The sequence below is a fragment of the Onthophagus taurus genome, chromosome 5 (genome assembly GCF_036711975.1).
Source record: "Onthophagus taurus isolate NC chromosome 5, IU_Otau_3.0, whole genome shotgun sequence".
Taxonomy (NCBI): domain Eukaryota; kingdom Metazoa; phylum Arthropoda; class Insecta; order Coleoptera; family Scarabaeidae; genus Onthophagus; species Onthophagus taurus.
This window is the reverse complement of record NC_091970.1, coordinates 11047209-11073639: the sequence shown is the minus strand read 5'-3', so window position 1 is coordinate 11073639 and position 26431 is coordinate 11047209. Positions and strand designations below refer to the sequence as shown.

The 26431-nt window shown below is 29.2% G+C and overlaps 1 protein-coding gene across 2 annotated transcripts in view; it reads right to left on the bottom strand.

Annotated features, from left to right (window-relative positions):
* Positions 1-26431, bottom strand: part of LOC111421017 (potassium voltage-gated channel protein Shaw-like) — a 121338-nt gene continuing 94907 nt past the window's right edge. For both annotated transcript variants that reach the window (XM_071195957.1, XM_071195958.1), the window contains exons 5-9: positions 13847-14065; positions 7795-8091; positions 7532-7741; positions 651-801; positions 1-593 (exon numbers count right to left, since the gene is read on the bottom strand). In XM_071195957.1, the coding sequence (XP_071052058.1) occupies positions 61-593; positions 651-801; positions 7532-7741; positions 7795-8091; positions 13847-14065 (1410 nt within the window). In that variant the 3' untranslated portion in view covers positions 1-60. The remainder of the gene's footprint in view (positions 594-650; positions 802-7531; positions 7742-7794; positions 8092-13846; positions 14066-26431) is intronic.

The following is a 26431-nucleotide window of genomic DNA, read 5'->3' as shown; positions in this document are numbered from 1 at the left end:
TTAATTAATTTATTTATTTCACCAATTTACAAAAATATCCTAAGATTCTTTTGGTCAAATTCAATCCTTATCACAATTATCAATCCCCTCTGCATAATTAAAACGATTCAAAGTCCCCGAGCTATCTTCCTTCCCAATTTCAGACGCAGCTTCGGTCGTCTCCGTAACAGGACTCAAAAAATCCTCATCTTCTTTTTTGACATCTTTATCCTGTCTTTTTTCATCTTCATTAATTGACACCGCGGCTGTTAAAATTGAATTTCTCCGAAACCCCGCCGAATTTTCAATGATACTAACTAAAACCTCCGTCGAACTCCCAATAGCCATAGCAGGGACACTCGTTCTCCCCAATTCTGGGTCAAGTTTCGTTGGGAGAAAATCTTGGAGGAGAGTTCGTGCCGATAAGATTTCTCTTGGTTCTGATTTTGATTCTCTATCATTGTTGGTTATTTCTATTTTGTTGGGTTCTGATGAAATTTCTTGTTGTTGGTGAGGTTGGATTGAGTAAGGTCCGTTATGGTGGATAACTGCGATGCTTGGTACTGAAGGACCTTGTAAAGCCAAACCAATCATGTTAACTCCGTTTATGTTTCCTAAAAAAAATTTTTTTTTTATAACAAATTAATTTTCGAAATTTTTTTAATTAAAACCTAGTTTTGCATTTCCAAATGGGTCTTTGTAAAGCGTTGATGGATGTTTGATGGCGTTAACTCTTCGATGGGCGACTGTATCGACTTTTTTCCTTCGTGGTTGCTCAACTGGGAGTACTCTTCGTCGCTTTTTGGGTAATTTTGATCTAGCCTAAACAAATACACTGTGTTAATTAATTATCGATTATCGTACCCGACGTTATCATTGCAAGTATGCAACCAATATCACAGTGTAATACGGAAATCGCGTATACTGTGATATTGGTTGCATACCCAGTCGCTTTTTGTATAATTTTGATCCAGCCTAAACAAATACAGTGTTAATTGGACCGCGTTATGCATCACTTGACTAAGACTGCTCAGAATAGACAGGCTCAATCTATTGAAAATTGTTTTTCATCATAAAACACTGATGACAGCTATCACAAGCACAGATGCCCTCTTACAGGTGTTTTTGTAAGTCGTGGCATAAATTTAATCACTAAAACTAGAGACAAAACTGATTTTGTACTTTTTAACTGGTTTTTATTTAAGTATATAGAATTTAAGTCTAACCAGTTTCGACCCATCTTCAGAGACTTCACAAATAGATTAACATCTCTCATCTTATCAATTTTACAAACAAGTTTCTTAACATTTCCTTTTGTTTTGTTAAAAAAGTTCACATATCGAAGTCGAAATCAGATTATTAGTTACTAATTTACAAAACAAATACAGTTGTAAACTTTTATTATATGATAACTAACTTCAGGTTTAAAATGTCAACTTCAACTTTGACATATTTGTAATCTTCATTAAAAATCCTTTAAAATGAGTACAAACACGACATATTTATCTTCAATATTAATGAAGTTATGGTCAACTTCCGGTTAAAAATGTCAACGTAAATTTTGACATGTTTGTATTGCTATCTTCATTATTACTAACTTCGGGTTTAATGTTTTTTATTCTAACTATTATCTTTGGACTCATTTTAAAGGTTTTTTGATGAAGATGACAAATATGTCAAAATTGACGTTGACGTTTCAAACCGGAAGTGATTGTATTTCCTTTAATATTAAAGTTAAATATGTCGCGTTTGGACTCATTTTAAAGGATTCTTTATGAAGTTGACAAATATGTCAAAATTAAAAGTTGAAAGTTCGAACTTTTTGGATTTTTGAGATAAATGCGTCAAGTTTGGACTCACTTTAAAGGTTATTTTATGAAGATTACGAATATAATAATAAAATTAAAGTTGACGTTGATAACTTAAAGTTTTTTTCACGACTAAACCCAAATGTTGCTAGTTCTCGTTCTAGGATTAGTTCAATAAAAATATACAACATAGCAATATCTTTTGCTAACTAGCCCTACCTATCACTGCCACTAGAACTAACACTAGACCGAGATCTAGAAATATTCGGATTTAGTCCCACGTCTCTCAAGACAGCTAAACCCGAATGATTCTAGTTCTAGATTTTGTGTTAGTTCTAGTGATAGTGCTAGTGTAAAACTAGAACTTACACTGGACCTAGAATTAGAGACATCTAGAAGACACACGGCTAAACCCGAAACTTTCTAATCATTTCAATAAAACATATTGATATCTTATGTTAAATTTAACATTTTCTTTAATACCTTTTTTCAGGAAATTTTATTAATATTATCATATAGTTTTTATATCATATCATAAACTAAAATCTCCAAGTATTAATTTAACATATACATCATATCATTACCATTCAAAATAGAGATGATATGATTTTTTGAAAATATGACGTCATTTTATTTTGCAAATTTGACAGTGTTTTCTTTAATACCTTTTTTCAGAAAATTTTATTAATATTATCATACAGTTTTTTTATATCATAGCATAAACTAGAATCTCCAAGCTTCAATTTAACATATACATCACATCAGTACCACCAAAAATAGAGATGATATGATTTTTTGAAAATATTATGTCATTTTATATTTGCAAATTTGACTGTTTCCATTAATACCTTTTTTAAGAAATTTTAATAATATTATCATATAGTTCTTATATCATATCATAAACTAGAATCTCCAAGCATTAGTTTAACATATACATCATATCATTACCATTCAATATAGAGATAATATGATTTTTTGAAAATATGACGTCATTTTATTTCGCAAATGTGACAGTGTTTTCTTCAATACCTTTTTTCAGGAAATTTTATTAATATTATCATATAGTTTTTATATCATATCATAAACTAAAATATCCAAGCATTAATTTAACGTATATATCATATCATTACCATTAAAAATAGATATGATATGATTTTTTTAAAATGTGTCGTCATTTTATCTAGCAAATGTGACAGTGTTTTCTTTAATACCTTTTTTCAGGAAATTTTATTAACATTATCATATAGTTTTTTATATCATACCATGAACTAGAATCTCCAAGCATCAATTTAACATATGCATCATATCATTACAACCAAAAATAGAGATATGATTTTTTTGAAAATATGACGTCATTTTATATTTGCAAATTTGACAGTGTTTTCTTTAATACCTTTTTTTAGGAAATTTTATTAATATTATCATATAGTTTTTATATCATATCTTAAACTAAAATCACCAAGCATTAATTTATCATATACATCATATCATTACCATTAAAAATAGAGATCATACGATTTTTTGAAGATATGATGTCGTTTTATTTTGCAAATTTGACAGTGTTTTCTTTAATACCTTTTTTTAAGAAATTTTATTAATAATATCATACAGCTTTTTATATCATATCATAAACTAGAATCTCCAAGCATCAATTTAACATATACATCATATCATTACCATTAAAAATAGAGATGATACGATTTTTTGAAAATATGACGTCATTTTATATTTGCAAATTTGGCAGTGTTTTCTTTAATTCCTTTTTTCAGGAAATTTTATTAATATTATCATATAGCTTTTATATCATATCATAAACTAGGATCTTCAAGCTTCAATTTAACATATACATCATATCATTACCATTAAAAATAGAGATGATACGATTTTTTGAAAATAAGATGTCATTTTATATTTGCAAATTTGACAATGTTTTCTTTAATACCTTTTTTCAGGAAATTTTATTAATATTATCATACAGTTTTTAAATGATATCATAAACTAGGATCTTCAACCATTAGTTTAACGTATACATCATATCATTACCACCAAAAATAGAGATAATACGATTTTTTGAAAATATGACATCATTTTATATTTACAAATTTGACAGTGTTTTCTTTAATACCTTTTTTTAGGAAATATTATTAATATTATAATACAGTTTTTATATCATATCATAAACTAGGATCTTCAAGCTTCAATTTAACATATACATCATAGCATTACCATTAAAAATAGAGATGATATGATTTTTTGAAAATATGACGTCATTTTATATTTGCAAATTTGGCAGTGTTTTCTTTAATTCCTTTTTTCAGGAAATTTTATTAATATTATCATATAGTTTTTATATCATATCATAAACTAGGATCTTCAAGCTTCAATTTAACATATACATCATATCATTACCATTAAAAATAGAGATGATACGATTTTTTGAAAATAAGATGTCATTTTATATTTGCAAATTTGACAATGTTTTCTTTAATACCTTTTTTCAGGAAATTTTATTAATATTATCATACAGTTTTTATATGATATCATAAACTAGGATCTTCAAGCATTAGTTTAACGTATACATCATATCATTACCACCAAAAATAGAGATAATACGATTTTTTGAAAATATGACATCATTTTATATTTACAAATTTGACAGCGTTTTCTTTAATACCGTTTTTTAGGAAATATTATTAATATTATCATATGGTTTTTATATCATATCATAAACTAGGATCTCCAAGCTTTAATTTAACATATACATTATATAATTATCATTAAAAATAGAGATGATACGATTTTTTGAAGCTATAATGTCTTATTTAATTTGCAAATTTGACAGTGTTTTCTTTAATACCTTTTTTCAGGAAATTTTATTAATATTATCATATAGTTTTTATATCATATCATAAACTAAAATCTCCAAGCATTAATTTAACATATACATCATATCATTACCATTAAAGATAGGGATGATGTGATTTTTTGAAAATATGACGTCATTTTATTTTGCAAATTTGACAGTGTTTTCTTAATACCCTTTTTCAGGAAATTTTATTAATATTATCATATAGTTTTTATATCATATCATAAACTAGAATCTCCAAGCATTAATTTATCACATACATCATATCATTACCACCAAAAATAGAGATGATATGATATTTTGAAAATATTATGTCATTTTATATTTGCAAATTTGACAGTGTTTTCTTTAATACCTTTTTTCAGGAAATTTTATTAATATTATCATACAGTTTTTATATCATATCATAAACTAGGATCTCCAAGCTTCAATTTAACATATACATCATATCGTTACCATTAAAAATAGAGATGATACGATTTTTTGAAAATATGATGTCATTTTATTTTGCAAATTTGACAGTGTTTTCTTTAATAACTATTTTCAGGAAATTTTATTAATATTATGATATAGTTTTTATATCATGTCATAAACTAAAATCTCCAAGCATTAATTTAACATATACATTACAGCTTTACCACGAAAAATAGAGATGATACGATTTTTTGAAAATATGACGTCATTTTATATTTGCAAATTAGACAGTGTTTTCTTTAATATCTTTTTTCGGGAAATTTTAGTAATATTATCATACAGTTTTTATATCATATCATAAACTAGGATCTCCAAACTTCAATTTAGCATATACATCATATCATTACAATTAAAAATAGAGATGATATGATTTTTTGAAAATGTGACGTCATTTTATTTTGCAAATTTGGCAGTGTTTTCTTTAATAACTATTTTCAGGAAATTTTATTAATATTATGATATAGTTTTTATATCATGTCATAAACTAAAATCTCCAAGCATTAATTTAACATATACATCACAGCTTTACCACGAAAAATAGAGATATGATTTTTTGAAAATATTATGTCATTTTATATTTGCAAATTAGACAGTGTTTTCTTCAATACCTTTCTTCAGGAAATTTTATTAATATTATCGTACAGTTCTTATATCATTTCATAAACTAGAATCTCCAAGCTTCAATTTAACATATACATCATATCATTACCACCAAAAATAGAGATGATATGATTTTTTGAAAGTATCACGTCATTTTATATTGTAAATGTGACAGTGTTTTCTTTAATACCTTTTTTCAGGAAATTTTATTAATATTATCATATAGTTTTTATATGATATCATAAACTAGAATCTCCTAGCATTAATTTAACATATACATCATATCACTACCATTAAAAATAGAGATGATATGATTTTTTGAAAATGGAACATCGTTTTATTTTACAAATTTGACAGCGTTTTCTTTAATTCATTTTTTCAGGAAATTTTATTAATGTAGTCCGTCCGTCGAAAGAAGTCCACTGCGTCATTAATTTATGGGGTTATAATAGACTTGTATTAACTTTTTGCGTCTCTTTTTTTTACGTGTATTAAACAAAGAAAACAATATATTATACAAGTCTATTATAACCCCATAAATTAATGACGCAGTGGACTTCTTTCGACGGACGGACTATATTATCATACAGTTTTTTATATCATATCATGAACTAGAATCTCCAAGCATTAATTTAACATATACATCATATCATTACCATTAAACATAGAGATGATACGATTTTTTGAAAATATGATCTCATTTTATATTTGCAAATTTGACAATGTTTTCTTTAATACCTTCTTTCAGGAAATTTTATTAATATTATCATATAGTTTTTATATCATATCATAAACTAGGATCTCCAAGCATTAATTTAACATATACATCATATCATTACCATTAAAAATAGAGATGATATGATTTTTTGAAAATATGACGTCATTTTATTTTACAAAAATGCCAGTGTTTTCTTTAATACCTTTTTTCAGGAAATTTTATTAATATTATCATACAGTTTTTATATCATATCGTAAACTAGAATCTCCAAGCATCAATTTAACATATACATCATATCATTACCACCAAAAATAGGGATGATATGATTTTTTTTAAATATGATGTTATTTTATTTTGCAAATTTGACAGTGTTTTCTTTAATACCTTTTTTCAAGAAATTTTATTAATATTATCATACAATTTTTATATCATATCATAAACTAGGATCATCAAGCTTCAATTTAACATATACATCATATCATTACCATTAAAAATAGAGATGATACTATTTTTTGAAAATATGTCATTTTATATTTGCAAATTTGACAGTGTTTTCGCTGTCAACCGCTACCTACCGCTGTCGTTTGTAAAATGGATAAGATGAGAGATGTTAATCTATTTGTAAAGTCTCTAAAGATGGCCAATGGCCGAAACTAGTTAGACTTAAATTTTATATAAAATAAAACATATAAACTTTTAATTTTATACCAACATTTAGAAAACTTAGAATTTCTTGGTGTATCTAAGTGTCGTATCTATGTCGGTTCTTAGACGTATGATGCAAATCGGACTTGAAATTGATTGGCGCTTATTTTTATCCTTTAAAACAAATAATATTTTAGATTTCTGCATTTTTTCTAAGATAAGTTACACCTTTACCTACCAGACGGCATAAAAATCTCTAAAAATGATAAAATGTCGCTTACAATTAGTCAAGTGATGTATAACGCGGTCCAATTAATTATCGTACCCGACGTCATCATTGCAAGTATGCAACCAATATCACAGTATAATATAATATTACATTATACTGTGGTATTGGTTGCATACACACTGTATAAGGTTTGGTTTGAATCAATTTTTTACCTGAGTATGGGAATAAAACATTGAAAAATTTGATACAATAACCGGAACTGGCAAAGCGATTGTTAAAACACCAGCAATTGCGCATAAAGCGCCCACCAACATTCCTATATAAGTTTTTGGGGCCATATCGCCATATCCAACAGTCGTCATTGTAACGATAGCCCACCATAAACCTTCCGGAATACTTTTAAAGCTATTATTTGGGTTATACTACAAAAAAAATTATTATTTTTAAAGATTAAATCAATTAATTAGATATTAACCTGTAATTTCTCAGCGTAATAAACCAAACTTGCGAAAATAACAATCCCCAAAACGAGAAAAAACACCAAAAGGCCCAACTCTTTCGCCGACGCTTTAAAAGTGTGAACCAAAATTTTTAATCCCGGCGAATGCCTCGTTAATTTAAACAATCTCAAAATTCTAATGATACTAAAAAACTCCAAAACGTTCGATTTGCGATCTTTGATTAACGTGATATCGATGTAAAAACTTAAAGTTGCTACAATATCGATTATATTAACGGGCGATTTTAAAAAGAGCATTAATTGCGGTGAAATCTAAAATTGATTTAAAACAATTAAAAATTCCTGTTTTTTTAACCTTTAATTACTCCCTCTGTTCCAAATTATGGTATACAAAACTTTGGAAACTGCTTTATTGTATTTCTAAAATTAGTAATTCAATTTGTAACTTAATTTAAACACACATTAATGAAAATTTTACGCATTTAAACACAATTCAGCTGGTTCAATGTAAACGCCCTTCATGGCGAAGCTTTTCTTTATTTATGAATTTTCATATCTTGCTCGATATCTATGCGTCTGAGAGTAAAAGTGCAAGATAGCAATTTTGCTAAGAATACAATTTGCTACAACTTTCGTTCGAAACGTTTTTCTCTATCACCTTTAATTTTTTACTTATAACAGAATTTAACGCAATGATTGTCAATTTTGATATTTTGAGAATTCCTGGCTTGAACCTAAGAAATGGTGATATCTATGGTGGCATTGACAATGGATTATGTTATCTTGATTCATTATCATTAATTTTTATGGGAAACGTTTTTCTCTATCACTTTTAATTTTCTACTTATAACAGAATTTAACGCAATGATTGTCAATTTTGATATTTTGAGAATTCCTGGCTTGAATCTAAGAAATGGTGATATCTATGGTGGTATTGGCTATGGATTATGTTATCTTGATTCATTATCATTAATTTTTATGGGAAACGTTTTTCTCTATCACCTTTAATTTTCTACTTATAACAGAATTTAACGCAATGATTGTCAATTTTGATATTTTGAGTATTCCTGGCTTGAATCTAAGAAATGGTGATATCTATGGTGGCATTGACTATGGATTATGTTATCTTGATTCATTATCATTAATTTTTATGGGAAACGTTTTTTTTTTCTATCACCTTTAATTTTCTACTTATAACAAAGTTTAACACAGATGATTGTCAATTTTGATATTTTGAGAATTCCTGGCTTGAATCTAAGAAATGGTGATATCTATGGTGGCATTGACTATGGATTATGTTATCTTGATTCATTATCATTAATTTTTATGGGAAACGTTTTTCTCTATCACCTTTAATTTTCTACTAATAACAGAATTTAACGCAGATGATTGTCAATTTTGATATTTTGAGAATTCCTGGTTTGAATCTAAGAAATGGTGATATCTATGGTGGTATTGATTATGGATTATGTTATCTTGATTCATTATCATTAATTTTTATGGGAAACGTTTTTCTCTATCACCTTTAATTTTCTACTTATAACAGAATTTAACGCAATGATTGCCAATTTTGATATTTTGGGAATTCCTGGCTTGAATTTAAGAAATGGTGATATCTATGGTGGTATTGATTATGAATTATGTTATCTTGATTCATTATCATTAATTTTTATGGGAAACGTGTTTCTCCATCACCTTTAATTTTCTACTTATAACAGAATTTGACGCAGATGATTGTCAATTTTGATATTTTGAGAATTCCTGGCTTGAATCTAAGAAATGGTGATATCTATGGTGGTATTGATTATGGATTATGTTATCTTGATTCATTATCATTAATTTTTATGGGAAACGTTTTTCTCTATCACCTTTAATTTTCTACTTATAACAGAGTTTATCGCAGATGATTGTCAATTTTGATATTTTGAGAATTCCTGGCTTGAATCTAAGAAATGGTGATATCTATGGTGGTATTGATTATGGATTATGTTATCTTGATTCATTATCATTAATTTTTATGGGAAACGTTTTTCTCTATCACCTTTAATTTTCTACTTATAACAGAATTTAACGCAGATGATTGTCAATTTTGATATTTTGAGAATTCTTGGCTTGAACCTAAAAAATGGTGATATCTATGGTGGAATTAACTATGGATTATGTTATCTTGATTCATTATCATTAATTTTTATGGGAAACGTTTTTCTCTATCACCTTTAATTTTCTACTTATAACAGAATTTAACGCAGATGATTGTCAATTTTGATATTTTGAGAATTCTTGGCTTGAATCTAAGAAATGATGATATCTATGGTGGTATGGATTATGGATTATGTTATCTTGATTCATTATCATTAATTTTTATGGGAAACGTTTTTCTCTATCACCTTTAATTTTCTAATTATAACAGAATTTAAAGCAGATGATTGTCAATTTTGATATTTTGAGAATTCCTGGCTTGAACCTAAGATATGGTGATATCTATGGTGGCATTGACTACGGATTATGTTATCTTGATTCATTATCATTAATTTTCATGGGAAACGTTTTTCTCTATCACCTTTAATTTTCTACTTATAACAGAGTTTATCGCAGATGATTGTCAATTTTGATATTTTGAGAATTCCTAGCTTAAATCTAAGAAATGGTGATATCTATGGTGGTACTGATTATAGATTATGTTATCTTGATTCATTATCATTAATTTTTATGGGAAACGTTTTTCTCTATTACGTTTAATTTTCTACTTATAACAGAATTTAACGCAGATGATTGTCAATTTTGATATTTTGAGAATTCCTAGCTTGAATCTAAGAAATGGTGATATCTATGGTGGCATTGTCTATAGATTATGTTATTTTGATTCATTATCATTAATTTTTATGGGAAATGTTTTTCTCCATCACCTTTAATTTTCTACTTATAACAGAGTTTAACGCAGATGATTGTCAATTTTGATATTTTAAGAATTCTTGGCTTGAATCTAAGAAATGGTGATATCTATGGTGGCATTGTCTATAGATTATGTTATTTTGATTCATTATCATTAATTTTTATGGGAAACGTTTTTCTCCATCACCTTTAATTTTCTACTTATATATAACAGAATTTAACGCAATGATTGTCAATTTTGATATTTTTAAAATTCCTGGCTTGAACCTAAGAAATGGTGATATCTATGATAGCATCGGTTATGAATTATGTTATCTTGATTCATTATCATTAATTTTTATGGGAAACGTTTTTCTCTATCACCTTTAATTTTCTACTTATAACAGAATTTATCGCAGATGATTGTCAATTTTGATATTTTGAGAATTCCTGGCTTGAACCTAAGAAATGGTGATATCTATGGTGGTATTGATTATGGATTATGTTATCTTGATTCAATATCATTAATTTTTATGGGAAACGTTTTTCTCTATCACCTTTAATTTTCTACTTATAACAGAATTTAACGCAATGATTGTCAATTTTGATATTTTGAGAATTCTTGGCTTGAACCTAAGAAATGGTGATATCTATGGTGGTATTGATTATGGATTATGTTATCTTGATTCAATATCATTAATTTTTATGGGAAACGTTTTTCTCTATCACCTTTAATTTTCTACTTATAACAGAATTTAACGCAATGATTGTCAATTTTGATATTTTGAGAATTCTTGGCTTGAACCTAAGAAATGGTGATATCTATGGTGGTATTGATTATGGATTATGTTATCTTGATTCAATATCATTAATTTTTATGGGAAACGTTTTTCTCTATCACCTTTAATTTTCTACTTATAACAGAATTTAACGCAATGATTGTCAATTTTGATATTTTGAAAATTCTTGGCTTGAATCTAAGAAACGGTGATATCTATGGTGGCATTGACTATGGATTATGTTATCTTGATTCATTATCACTAATTTTTATGGGAAACGTTTTTCTCCATCACCTTTAATTTTCTACTTATAACAGAATTTAACGCAATGATTGTCAATTTTAATATTTTGAGATTTCCTGGCTTGAGCTAAAGAAATGGTGATATCTATGGTGGTATTGATTATGGATTATGTTATCTTGATTCAATATCATTAATTTTTATGGGAAACGTTTTTCTCTATCACCTTTAATTTTCTACTTATAACAGAATTTAACGCAATGATTGTCAATTTTGATATTTTGAGAATTCTTGGCTTGAACCTAAGAAATGGTGATATCTATGGTGGTATTGATTATGGATTATGTTATCTTGATTCAATATCATTAATTTTTATGGGAAACGTTTTTCTCTATCACCTTTAATTTTCTACTTATAACAGAATTTAACGCAATGATTGTCAATTTTGATATTTTGAGGATTCTTGGCTTGAACCTAAGAAATGGTGATATCTATGGTGGAATTAACTATGGATTATGTTATCTTGATTCATTATCATTAATTTTTATGGGAAACGTTTTTCTCTATCACTTTTAATTTTCTATTTATAACTGAATTTAACGCAGATGATTGTCAATTTTGATATTTTGAGAATTCTTGGCTTGAACCTAAGAAATGGTGATATCTATGGTGGCATTGACTATGGATTATGTTATCTTGATTTATTATCATTAATTTTTATGGGAAACGTTTTTCTCCATCACCTTTAATTTTCTACTTATAATAGAATTTATCGCAGATGATTGTCAATTTTGATATTTTGAGAATTCCTGGCTTGAATCTAAAAAATGGTGATATCTATGGAGTTATTGGCTATGGATTATGTTATCTTGATTTATTATCATTAATTTTTATGGGAAACGTTTTTCTCCATCACGTTTACTTTTCTACTTATAACAGAATTAACGCAATGATTGTCAATTTTGATATTTTGAGGATTCCTGGCTTGAATCTAAGAAATGGTGATATCTATGGTGACATTGACTATGGATTATGTTATTTTGATTCATTATCATTAATTTTTATGGGAAACGTTTTTCTCCATCACGTTTACTTTTCTACTTATAACAGAATTAACGCAATGATTGTCAATTTTGATATTTTGAGGATTCCTGGCTTGAATCTAAGAAATGGTGATATCTATGGTGACATTGACTATGGATTATGTTATTTTGATTCATTATCTTTAATTTTTATGGGAAACGTTTTTCTCCATCACCTTTACTTTTCTTCTTATAACAGAATTAACGCAATGATTGTCAATTTTGATATTTTGAGGATTCCTGGCTTGAATCTAAGAAATGGTGATATCTATGGTGACATTGACTATGGATTATGTTATTTTGATTCATTATCTTTAATTTTTATGGGAAACGTTTTTCTCCATCAGCTTTAATTTTCTACTTATAATAGAATTTATCGCAGATGATTGTCAATTTTGATATTTTGAGAATTCCTGGCTTGAATCTAAGAAATGGTGATATCTATGGTGACATTGACTATGGATTATGTTATCTTGATTCATTATCATTAATTTTTATGGGAAACGTTTTTCTCCATCACCTTTAATTTTCTACTTATAACAGAATTTGACGCAGATGATTGTCAATTTTGATATTTTAAGAATTCCTGGCTTGAATCTAAGAAATGGTGATATCTATGGTGGTATTGATTATGGATTATGTTATCTTGATTCATTATCATTAATTTTTATGGGAAACGTTTTTCTCCATCACCTTTAATTTTCTACTTATAACAGAATTTGACGCAGATGATTGTCAATTTTGATATTTTGAGAATTCCTGGCTTGAACCTAAGAAATGGTGATATTTATGGTGGTATTGACTATGGATTATCTTATCTTGATTCATTATCATTAATTTTTATGGGAAACGTTTTTCTCTATCACCTTTAATTTTCTACTTATCACCTTGTGTTGAGCCGTACATATCCTCAAAATATCGATTTGATTTAACCTCCGACAAATACAACTCTAGTTTCTTTCATTAATTAAATTAAAATTACATTACATTATATTAAACAGATAGAAACTCGTTAATTCTCCAATCTTTCCTTAATGCATAAATTTTAGAGAAATGTACACCATAATTTGGGACAGAAGGAGTATTAATTATTACCACGAATCTTATGAGTAGTTCGAATATAAACCAAGCGTTACAAATATGTTCGACGTAATAAAATATTGGTAAAGCCGTCGAACAATCGTATTCGTAATCTTCATCGTTAATTGAAGTAGTGTTGCAATCGGTTGCGTTTCGTCTCATCCCTGGATGGGTTTTCAAGCAAAACGATAACACTGAGGCGCAAATGAAGAAAACTGAGATTCCAGCGACAATCTAAAACACACAAAATTATTTTTATTTATTAATGGATAATATTGGGAAAATTTCAATTAATGAAGTAGGTACGCGACATGAATACATATTGTTGGATGAGTGAATAGGGAGCATAAATAATTATCATTCAACCAACGGTGGAATAATAACCAATTTCTACTCGGGTGTAATGCTAATTTGCGTTTCCCTTTAAAATGGAAAATAACCCTGGGGTTAATTCCATCTTTCTCGTTTCAATCCAATTACTCTATAACTATCTCATTAATTTTACATGGTTTTATTATATTTTATTTGAGATTATTTTTGGATGGAACACATGGTTTGATGTATGATTTTAATAAAAACAAGCTGGCGATCTGGGGATATTAAACTTTTTGAACGATATTAAATTGTATATCGGGAGGATCGGTATTATATTGTTGTTATTGGTCGTAAAACGAAAAGATTTCAATTTAATTTCATTGCTACAGCAAGCTGTTCAACATAAAAAGAATACGTCCATAGTTTTTCCTGAGATTTAATCTTATAAAAGTTTTAATAAAAAATCTATTTAAAAAAAAAATCATCCTTCCATCGCGCTCCTAACAAAGACGGAATTTGCCAACATACAGTGTGTTTATTAATTATCGTATCCGATGACGTCATCATTGCAAGTATGCAACCAATATCACAGTATTGGTTCATCTTTGCAAGTATGCAACCAATATCACAGTATGATGACACACTGTACATTAAAAAAGTCTTACAGAAAAGTTTATCATCAACCTTTCATTTTGTGATACGCAAAATTTTGAGTTACCATCAGCAGAGTACCTAAGCCTAGCCTTCAACCTCCTCCAGTAAGACTATCTTTGCATACCCACCTTCAAAGTCATCTTGTGTGCAACCAGATCATTTTTGTATACTCAGTTGCAAATTGCTCGCCTGGTACTTAAACCAGATGATATCTCCGTCTCTCCGATTTTAGTACTTAAGGCTTCTTTAATTTTCCAAGATATCTTTGACTCCAAGCTCGACTTGACAAAGATAAATTCATTTTCAATCTCTGTCATGAAAACTAAGACAATCATAATACCTTAGTCGTTTCATCGTCTGACAAATTCCAAATCACAGTTGCAATTAATAAATTACTCAACGACCTTACTAAATTCTAAAAGAAAATTCCAAGATCTGCATTCAAAGGCGAAACATGAAGTTACATGAGACAGGCATTAAACATTAAGTTGTATTAACCGGAAATTAGATGTATTTTTTTGCCAACAACCCTAATATCTTTCATAGTAGACCACATCACTGCTCATTGCCATTTAATAAAAATTCATACTTGAATGTCATTAAACATAATGATTGATAATCTTCTGCCAGCAATATACAATTTTCTATCTATTGTCTAGCCTATTATTCGTCTTATCTAGTCCCTCATTGACAGTAACTGGTTTGACTAAAAATTTGTATATTTCCCCAATATCGTACAGTATGTATACTGACATCACTCACCGGGATTGTCATACAGAGTGAAAACGAACCTCAAAATGCAGTATCATTTAATACATTTTCTAGATTAAACTCTATTATCAGCATTTAAACATTTATCTGCAGTATATAATCGTTTGCAAATGATTCAACAAGTAGTATCTAGCCTTTATGGGCAGTATCTGGTATTCTGCATGAAGTATCTACTGTTCTGCCAACAATATCTAGGGTTCTGTCAGCAATATCTTATGTTCTGCCGTCATTATCTAGTGATCTGCCAGGACTGTAGTCTCCTGCGAGCTGTGTCTAATCTTCTGTCAGCTGCATGTGGATTTTTCCAGCAATATCAAGTTCTTAGCTAAACTAAGATAGAGATCGTATGATGACTTTTGAAGTAGTTGAGGCCGAAGTATTATTTAATATATTTTCTAGATTAATACAGTATCTAAACTCTGTTATCACCATTTAAACATTTACCTGCAGTATATAATCGTCTGCAAATGATACAACAAGTAGTATCTAGCCTTTATGGACAGTATCTGGTATTCTACATGTAGTATCTACTGTTCTGCCAACAATATCTAGGGTTCTGTCAGCAATATCTTATGTTTTGCCGTCACCATCTAGTGATCTGCCAGGAGTGTAGTCTCCTGCGAGCTGTGTCTAATCATCTGTCAGCTGCATGTGGATTTTTTCCAGCAATATCAAGTTCTTAGCTAAACTAAGATAGAGATAGTATGATGACTTTTGAAGTAGTTGAGGCCGAAGTATTATTTAATACATTTTCTAGATTAATACAGTATCTAAACTCTGTTATCACCATTTAAACATTTACCTGCAGTATATAATCGTCTGCAAATGATTCAAAAAGTAGTATCTAGCCTTTATGGGCAGTATCTGGTATTCTGCATGTAGTATCTACTGTTCTGCCAACAATATCTAGGGTTCTGTCACCAATATCTTATGTTCTGCCGTCACTATCTAGTGATCTGCCAGGAGTGTAGTCTCTTTTGAGCTGTGTCTAATCTTCTGTCAGCTGCATGTGGATTTTTTCCAGCAATATCAAGTTCTTAGCTAAACTAAGATAGAGATAGTATGATGACTTTTGAAGTAGTTGAGGCCGAAGTATTATTTAATACATTTTCTAGATTAATACAGTATCTAAACTCTGTTATCAGCATTTAAACATTTACCTGCAATATATAATCGTCTGCAAATGATTCAACAAGTAGTATCTAGCCTTTATGGGCAGTATCTGGTATTCTACATGTAGTATCTACTATTCTGCCAACAATATCTAGGGTTCTGTCAGCAATATCTTATGTTCTGCCGTCACTATCAAGTGATCTGCCAGGAGTATAGTCTCCTGCGAGCTGTGTCTAATCTTCTGTCAGCTGCATGTGAATTTTTTCCAGCAATATCAAGTTCTTAGCTAAACTAAGATAGAGATAGTATGATGACTTTTGAAGTAGTTGAGGCCGAAGTATTATTTAAAATATTTTCTAGATTAATGCAGTATCTAAACTCTGTTATCAGCATTTAAACATTTACCTGCAGTATATAATCGTCTGCAAGTGATTCAACACGTGGTATCTAGTCTTTATGAGCAGTATCTGGTATTCTACATGTAGTATCTACTGTTCTGCCAACAATATCTAGGGTTCTGTCAGCAATATCTTGTGTTCTGCCGTCACTATCTAGTGATCTGCCAGGAGTGTAGTCTCTTGTGAGCTGTGTCTAATCTTCTGTCAGCCGCATGTGGATTTTTTCCAGCAATATCAAGTTCTTAGCTAAACTAAGATAGAGATAGTATGATGACTTTTGAAGTAGTTGAGGCCGAAGTATTATTTAATACATTTTCTAGATTAATACAGTATCTAAACTCTGTTATCAGCATTTAAACATTTACCTGCAGTATATAATCGTCTGCAAATGATTCAACAAGTAGTATCTAGCCTTTATGGGCAGTATCTGGTATTCTACATGTAGTATCTACTGTTCTGCCAACAATATCTAGGGTTCTGTCAGCAATATCTTATGTTCTGCCGTCACTATCTAGTGATCTGCCAGGAGTGTAGTCTCTTGTGAGCTGTGTCTAATCTTCTGTCAGCTGCATGTGGATTTTTTCTAGCAATATCAAGTTCTTAGCTAAACTAAGATAGTGATAGTATGATGACTTTTGGAGTAGTTGAGGCCGAAGTATTATTTAATACATTTTCTAGATTAATACAGTATCTAAACTCTGTTATCACCATTTAAACATTTACCTGCAGTATATAATCGTCTGCAAATGATTCAACAAGTAGTATCTAGCCTTTATGGACAGTATCTAGTATTCTAGTATTCTGCCAACAATATCTAGGGTTCTGTCAGCAATATCTTATGTTCTGCCGTCACTATCTAGTGATCTGCCAGGAGTGTGGTCTCCTACGAGCTGTATCTAATCTTCTGTCAGCTGCATGTGGATTTTTTCCAGCAATATCAAGTTCTTAGCTAAACTAAGATAGAGATAGTATGATGACTTTTGGAGTAGTTGAGGCCGAAGTATTTAGTCTTCTACTAGCAGTCTGTAGTCTTCTGGTAGCAGTAAGTAATCATCTCCAAGCAAGGTATAAGTTGCTATTGGCAGTATCTAGTCCTTCAATTACAGTACCTAGTCTCCTACCATTTGCAAGTGGTCTTCTACAGGCAGAATCCAACTTTTTGCCCGCAATTATTTTAGTTTTTGTCAAGTATATCTATATTTTCGAGATGTTTTGGCAACTGACTGACTATGAAAATAAGTTTTCAACATTTCTCAATGTTCATCCTCACATTTTGTTTATCGGAAATATAATACTAATTTTTTATCAATTGGCAAATAATAGTAAAGCTATGAGCTATGATTTCTTCCTACATATTGCTCAATTCCCAAATAAGAATCCAATATAAGTCCCAGTAGTAGGTATTTGTCGATTAACGAATCTCCTCCTGGAACCCAAGGTCATGGACACACCGGGTGACCTTGAGCTCCAGGAGGAGGTCGTCAAGGAGGTGACCTTGACCTTGAAATGGACTTTCTGTTTCCAAGAGGAAGTTCGCAAACCAACCCAACCATCATTTCAACCTTCACTCCTCCTCTATATAACATTAAGGTTCAGTTCGGTTTGTCAGTTTTTATTTTGAGTTGATCATTTCACCAGTTTGAGTGTTTTAAGTAACTTGTGTCATTGTTAATTTTTGTGGGATTACAAACATGACTAAACAAGCTGTAGTTACTTGCAAGGATACGATATCCCTCATTTTGAGGTGAGAGAAGTATGTCTATTAGACACAAATTCCACGTTTATACCACATGAAAACATTCGTGTTAGTGTGCCCAGAGTCTTTTCATTATAACGAAGAGGTAGATGTAATTGTACAGAATAAAGAATAGTATATTACATTTGTAAAGTAGTATTTACGATTGTAAAGGTAGACGACGCAAAGTTTGCATGAAAATAAGATTTGCAGGCTCGTTTTGGCTAATGACACGCTCACTAGAAAAATTGACATCATTTTTGGAATATATTCAATGTGCAGAAGTAAAAAAAAAGCATTTAGTGATCCTGCAAAACTTAGACTTATGTCCCAAATCTAGATTTTGCACATAAAATACAGTATCTAGACGTCTGTCATCAATATGTAATCTTCTACAAGAAAGATATAACCTTTGCTATTAATATCTAATCTTCAAAAAGTAATATCTAGTTTTGTCAGCACTATCTTCTTGTCTTTTGACGGTAGTATCTAGGTACCTGTAAGCAATGTAGTCTTTTATTTGCAATATCTAGTCTCTTGACAACCGTATCTGGTCTTCTGCCAGTTGCGTATAGATTTCTGCTACTAATATACGTTCTTATACAAGCACTAGACAGGTTTTTAACAGCAGAATTTAAATTTTTCCAGCAATAACTCTAGTTTCTGCCAGCTATAACATTATCGACTAGTTTCGACGACTTTTCTGTATTGAAAAAAAATGTCAATGTATTCCAACGTTATATGCATACGTTACTACCTAGTGGATGCTTCCGCATCCACTAGATAGTCTCCTATCATTAAAAGCTAGTTTTCTATTAGTAGTATTTAGTCCTCTATCAGCAGTATCTAGTCATCTGCAAATACTGTCTTAGAAAGTTTAAATTTGGCAAACAGTGCAATGTTATCATAAGAAATCGTTTAAGGTCACTTTTGAAAATATGCAACGGGATCAATGCTATACAGAATGTTCACAAAGGTTATTGGCATATAGTCTTCTGCCAGATGTATGTAGTCTTCTACCAGTAGTATCTAGTCATCTACAAACACCGTCTTACCTGCTATTGACGGTATTAGTGCTTCATTAGCAGTATATAGCTTCCTGCCATCTGTATTTGGTCTTTTATTAGCTGCATGTGGTCTTTTGCCAGCAGCATCAAGTTTTTACAAGCAATATTCCTTCTTCCACATCCACTAGATAGTCTCCTATCATCAGTCATCTGCAAGTACTGTCTTAATCTGATGTTCGCAGTATGTATTCCATCATTGAGAGTATAAAGTCTTCTGTCAGTTTCATGTGGTCTTTTGTCGGCAGTATCTAGTTTATCTCCTATCAGTAAAATCCAGTTTTCTGACAGTTGTATTTAATCTTCTATAAAAGTTTTTTTATAGCAAGCTTCGATTCCCAAGTGTTACCTTTAATAACTTGAAAGAGCAACAAATTTATAAAATTTTAATATTTTCGTATCTATCTCCATATTGACGTATCTAAGAGCAAAAGTGCAAGGGAGCAATATAATTAACAATAAAATTTGCAACATTTTCTGTTATAAAAGTTTTTTATAGCAAGCTCCGATTCCTAAGTGTTACCTTTAATAACTTGAAAGGGCAACAAATTCATAAAATTTTCATATTTTCGTATCTATCTCGATATTGACGCATCTAAGAGTAAAAGTGCAACAGGGCAATATTGTTAACAATAAAATTTGCAACATTTTTTGTTAAAAAGGTTTTCTTATAGCAAGCTCCGATTCCTAAGTGTTACCTTTAATAACATGAAAGAGCAACAAATTTATAAAATTTTCATATTTTTGTATCTATCTCAATATTGACGTATCTAAGAGCAAAAGTGCAAGGGGGCAATATTGTTAACAATAAAATTTGCAACAATTTTGGTTATAAAAGTTTTCTTATAGCAAACTTCGATTCCAAAGTGTTACCTTTAATAACTTGAAAGAGCAACAAATTCATAAAATTTTCATATTTTTGTATCTATCTCAATATTGACGTATCTAAGAGCAAAAGTGCAAGGGAGCAATATTGTTAACAATAAAATTTGCAACATTTTTTGTTATAAAAGTTTTCTTATAGCAAGCTCCGATTCTTAAGTGTTACCTTTAATAACATGAAAGAGCAACAAATTCATAAAATTTTCATATTTTTCTATCTATCTCAATATTGACGTATCTAAGAGCAAAAGTGCAAGGGAGCAATATTGTTAACAACAAAATTTGCAACAATTTTTGTTATAAAAGTTTTCTTATAGCAAGCTCCGATTCCTAAGTGTTACCTAATAACTTGAAAGAGCAACAAATTCATAAAATTTTCATATTTTTGTATTTATCTCCATATTGACGTATCTAGGAGCAAAAGTGCAAGGGAGCAATATTGTTAACAATAAAATTTGCAACAATTTTTGTTATAAAAGTTTTCTTATAGCAAGCTCCGATTTCCAAGTGTTACCTTTAATAACTTGAAAGAGCAACAAATTCATCAAATTTTAATATTTTCGTACTTATCTCGATATTGACGTATCTAAGAGCAAAAGTGCAAGGGAGCAATATTGTTAACAATAAAATTTGCAACATTTTTTGTTATAAAAGTTTTCTTATAGCAAGCTCCGATTCTTAAGTGTTACCTTTAATAACATGAAAGAGCAACAAATTCATAAAATTTTCATATTTTTCTATCTATCTCAATATTGACGTATCTAAGAGCAAAAGTGCAAGGGAGCAATATTGTTAACAATAAAATTTACAACAATTTTTGTTATAAAAGTTTTCTTATAGCAAGCTCCGATTCCTAAGTGTTACCTTTAATAACTTGAAAGAACAACAAATTCATAAAATTTTCATATTTTTGTATCAATCTCAATATTGACGTATCTAAGAGCAAAAGTGCAAGGGAGCAATATTGTTAACAATAAAATTTGCAACAATTTTTGTTATAAAAGTTTTTTTATAGCAAGCTTTGATTCTCAACTGTTAGCTTTAATAACTTGAAAGAGCAACAAATTCATAAAATTTTTATATTTTCCTATCTATCTCAATATTGACGTATCTAAGAGCAAAAGTGCAAGGGAGCAATATTGTTAACAATAAAATTTGCAACATTTTTTGTTATAAAAGTTTTCTTATAGCAAGCTCCGATTCCTAAGTGTTATCTTTAATAACATGAAAGAGCAACAAATTTATAAAATTTTAATATTTTCGTATCTATCTCGATATTGACGCATCTAAGAGTAAAAGTGCAAGAGAGCAATATTGTTAACAACAAAATTTGCAACAATTTTTGTTATAAAAGTTTTCTTATAGCAAGCTCCGATTCCTAAGTGTTACCTAATAACTTGAAAGAGCAACAAATTCATAAAATTTTCATATTTTTGTATTTATCTCCATATTGACGTATCTAGGAGCAAAAGTGCAAGGGAGCAATATTGTTAACAATAAAATTTGCAACAATTTTTGTTATAAAAGTTTTCTTATAGCAAGCTCCGATTTCCAAGTGTTACCTTTAATAACTTGAAAGAGCAACAAATTCATCAAATTTTAATATTTTCGTACTTATCTCGATATTGACGTATCTAAGAGCAAAAGTGCAAGGGAGCAATATTGTTAACAATAAAATTTGCAACATTTTTTGTTATAAAAGTTTTCTTATAGCAAGCTCCGATTCTTAAGTGTTACCTTTAATAACATGAAAGAGCAACAAATTCATAAAATTTTCATATTTTTCTATCTATCTCAATATTGACGTATCTAAGAGCAAAAGTGCAAGGGAGCAATATTGTTAACAATAAAATTTACAACAATTTTTGTTATAAAAGTTTTCTTATAGCAAGCTCCGATTCCTAAGTGTTACCTTTAATAACTTGAAAGAACAACAAATTCATAAAATTTTCATATTTTTGTATCAATCTCAATATTGACGTATCTAAGAGCAAAAGTGCAAGGGAGCAATATTGTTAACAATAAAATTTGCAACAATTTTTGTTATAAAAGTTTTTTTATAGCAAGCTTCGATTCTCAACTGTTAGCTTTAATAACTTGAAAGAGCAACAAATTCATAAAATTTTTATATTTTCCTATCTATCTCAATATTGACGTATCTAAGAGCAAAAGTGCAAGGGAGCAATATTGTTAACAATAAAATTTGCAACATTTTTTGTTATAAAAGTTTTCTTATAGCAAGCTCCGATTCCTAAGTGTTATCTTTAATAACATGAAAGAGCAACAAATTTATAAAATTTTAATATTTTCGTATCTATCTCGATATTGACGCATCTAAGAGTAAAAGTGCAAGAGAGCAATATTGTTAACAATAAAATTTGCAACAATTTTTGTTATAAAATTTTTCTTATAGCAAGCTCCGATTCCTAAGTGTTACCTTTAATATCATGAAAGAGCAACAAATTCATAAAATTTTCATATTTTCGTATCTATCTCAATATTGACGTATTTAAGAGCAAAGGTGCAAGGGAGCAATATTGTTAACAATAAAATTTGCAACAATTTTTGTTATAAAAGTTTTCTTATAGCAAGCTCCGATTCCTAAGTGTTACCTAATAACTTGAAAGAGGAACAAATCCATAAAATTTTCATATTTTTGTATCTATCTCCATATTGACGTATCTAGGAGCAAAAGTGCAAGGGAGCAATATTGTTAACAATAAAATTTGCAACAATTTTTGTTATAAAAGTTTTCTTATAGCAAGCTCCGATTCCTAAGTGTTACCTTTAATAACTTGAAAGAGCAACATATTCATCAAATTTTAATATTTTCGTATCTATCTCGATATTGACGCATCTAAGAGTAAAAGTGCAAGAGAGCAATATTGTTAACAATAAAATTTGCAACAATTTTTGTTATAAAATTTTTCTTATAGCAAGCTCCGATTCCTAAGTGTTACCTTTGATAACATGAAAGAGCAACAAATTCATAAAATTTTCATATTTTTGTATCTATCTCGATATTGACGTATCTAGGAGCAAAAGTGCAAGGGAGCAATATTGTTAACAATAAAATTTGCAACATTTTTTGTTATAAAAGTTTTCTTATAGCAAGCTCCGATTCTTAAGTGTTACCTTTAATAACATGAAAGAGCAACAAATTCATAAAATTTTCATATTTTTCTATCTATCTCAATATTGACGTATCTAAGAGCAAAAGTGCAAGGGAGCAATATTGTTAACAATAAAATTTACAACAATTTTTGTTATAAAAGTTTTCTTATAGCAAGCTCCGATTCCTAAGTGTTACCTTTAATAACTTGAAAGAACAACAAATTCATAAAATTTTCATATTTTTGTATCAATCTCAATATTGACGTATCTAAGAGCAAAAGTGCAAGGGAGCAATATTGTTAACAATAAAATTTGCAACAATTTTTGTTATAAAAGTTTTTTTATAGCAAGCTTCGATTCTCAACTGTTACCTTTAATAACTTGAAAGAGCAACAAATTCATAAAATTTTTATATTTTCCTATCTATCTCAATATTGACGTATCTAAGAGCAAAAGTGCAAGGGAGCAATATTGTTAACAATAAAATTTGCAACATTTTTTGTTATAAAAGTTTTCTTATAGCAAGCTCCGATTCCTAAGTGTTATCTTTAATAACATGAAAGAGCAACAAATTTATAAAATTTTCATATTTTCGTATCTATCTCGATATTGACGCATCTAAGAGTAAAAGTGCAAGAGAGCAATATTGTTAACAATAAAATTTGCAACAATTTTTGTTATAAAATTTTTCTTATAGCAAGCTCCGATTCCTAAGTGTTACCTTTAATAACATGAAAGAGCAACAAATTCATAAAATTTTCATATTTTCGTATCTATCTCAATATTGACGTATTTAAGAGCAAAGGTGCAAGGGAGCAATATTGTTAACAATAAAATTTGCAACAATTTTTGTTATAAAAGTTTTCTTATAGCAAGCTCCGATTCCTAAGTGTTACCTTTAATAACTTGAAAGAACAACAAATTCATAAAATTTTCATATTTTTGTATCAATCTCAATATTGACGTATCTAAGAGCAAAAGTGCAAGGGAGCAATATTGTTAACAATAAAATTTGCAACAATTTTTGTTATAAAAGTTTTTTTATAGCAAGCTTCGATTCTCAACTGTTACCTTTAATAACTTGAAAGAGCAACAAATTCATAAAATTTTTATATTTTCCTATCTATCTCAATATTGACGTATCTAAGAGCAAAAGTGCAAGGGAGCAATATTGTTAACAATAAAATTTGCAACATTTTTTGTTATAAAAGTTTTCTTATAGCAAGCTCCGATTCCTAAGTGTTATCTTTAATAACATGAAAGAGCAACAAATTTATAAAATTTTCATATTTTCGTATCTATCTCGATATTGACGCATCTAAGAGTAAAAGTGCAAGAGAGCAATATTGTTAACAATAAAATTTGCAACAATTTTTGTTATAAAATTTTTCTTATAGCAAGCTCCGATTCCTAAGTGTTACCTTTAATAACATGAAAGAGCAACAAATTCATAAAATTTTCATATTTTCGTATCTATCTCAATATTGACGTATTTAAGAGCAAAGGTGCAAGGGAGCAATATTGTTAACAATAAAATTTGCAACAATTTTTGTTATAAAAGTTTTCTTATAGCAAGCTCCGATTCCTAAGTGTTACCTAATAACTTGAAAGAGGAACAAATCCATAAAATTTTCATATTTTTGTATCTATCTCCATATTGACGTATCTAGGAGCAAAAGTGCAAGGGAGCAATATTGTTAACAATAAAATTTGCAACAATTTTTGTTATAAAAGTTTTCTTATAGCAAGCTTCGATTCCTAAGTGTTACCTTTAATAACTTGAAAGAGCAATAAATTCATCAAATTTTCATATTTTTGTATCTATCTCAATATTGACGTATCTAAGAGTAAAAGTGCAAGGGAGCAATATTGTTAACAATAAAATTTGCAACAATTTTTGTTATAAAAGTTTTCTTATAGCAAGCTCCGATTCCTAAGTGTTACCTTTAATAACTTGAAAGAGCAACATATTCATCAAATTTTAATATTTTCGTATCTATCTCGATATTGACGCATCTAAGAGTAAAAGTGCAAGAGAGCAATATTGTTAACAATAAAATTTGCAACAATTTTTGTTATAAAATTTTTCTTATAGCAAGCTCCGATTCCTAAGTGTTACCTTTGATAACATGAAAGAGCAACAAATTCATAAAATTTTCATATTTTTGTATCTATCTCGATATTGACGTATCTAGGAGCAAAAGTGCCAGGGAGCAATATTGTTAACAATAAAATTTGCAACAATTTTTGTTATAAAAGTTTTCTTATAGCATGCTCCGATTTCCAAATGTTACCTTTAATAACTTGAAAAAGAAACAAATACCATCTTAAATCATAAAATTAATCCATAGTTGTAACTTTCTCTTCAACCTTCTGATGGATGAGATTATATATATAACAGATGACATCTTTGGAGAAGAAGAAGTCTTTTGCCAGTAGTATATAATCTTCTGCAAACAGCATATAATTTTCTGCCAACATTGTCTGCTCTTCTGCTAACATCGTCAAGTTTTCTGGAAACAGTTTTCATTCTTCCACAGCCACTATATAGTCT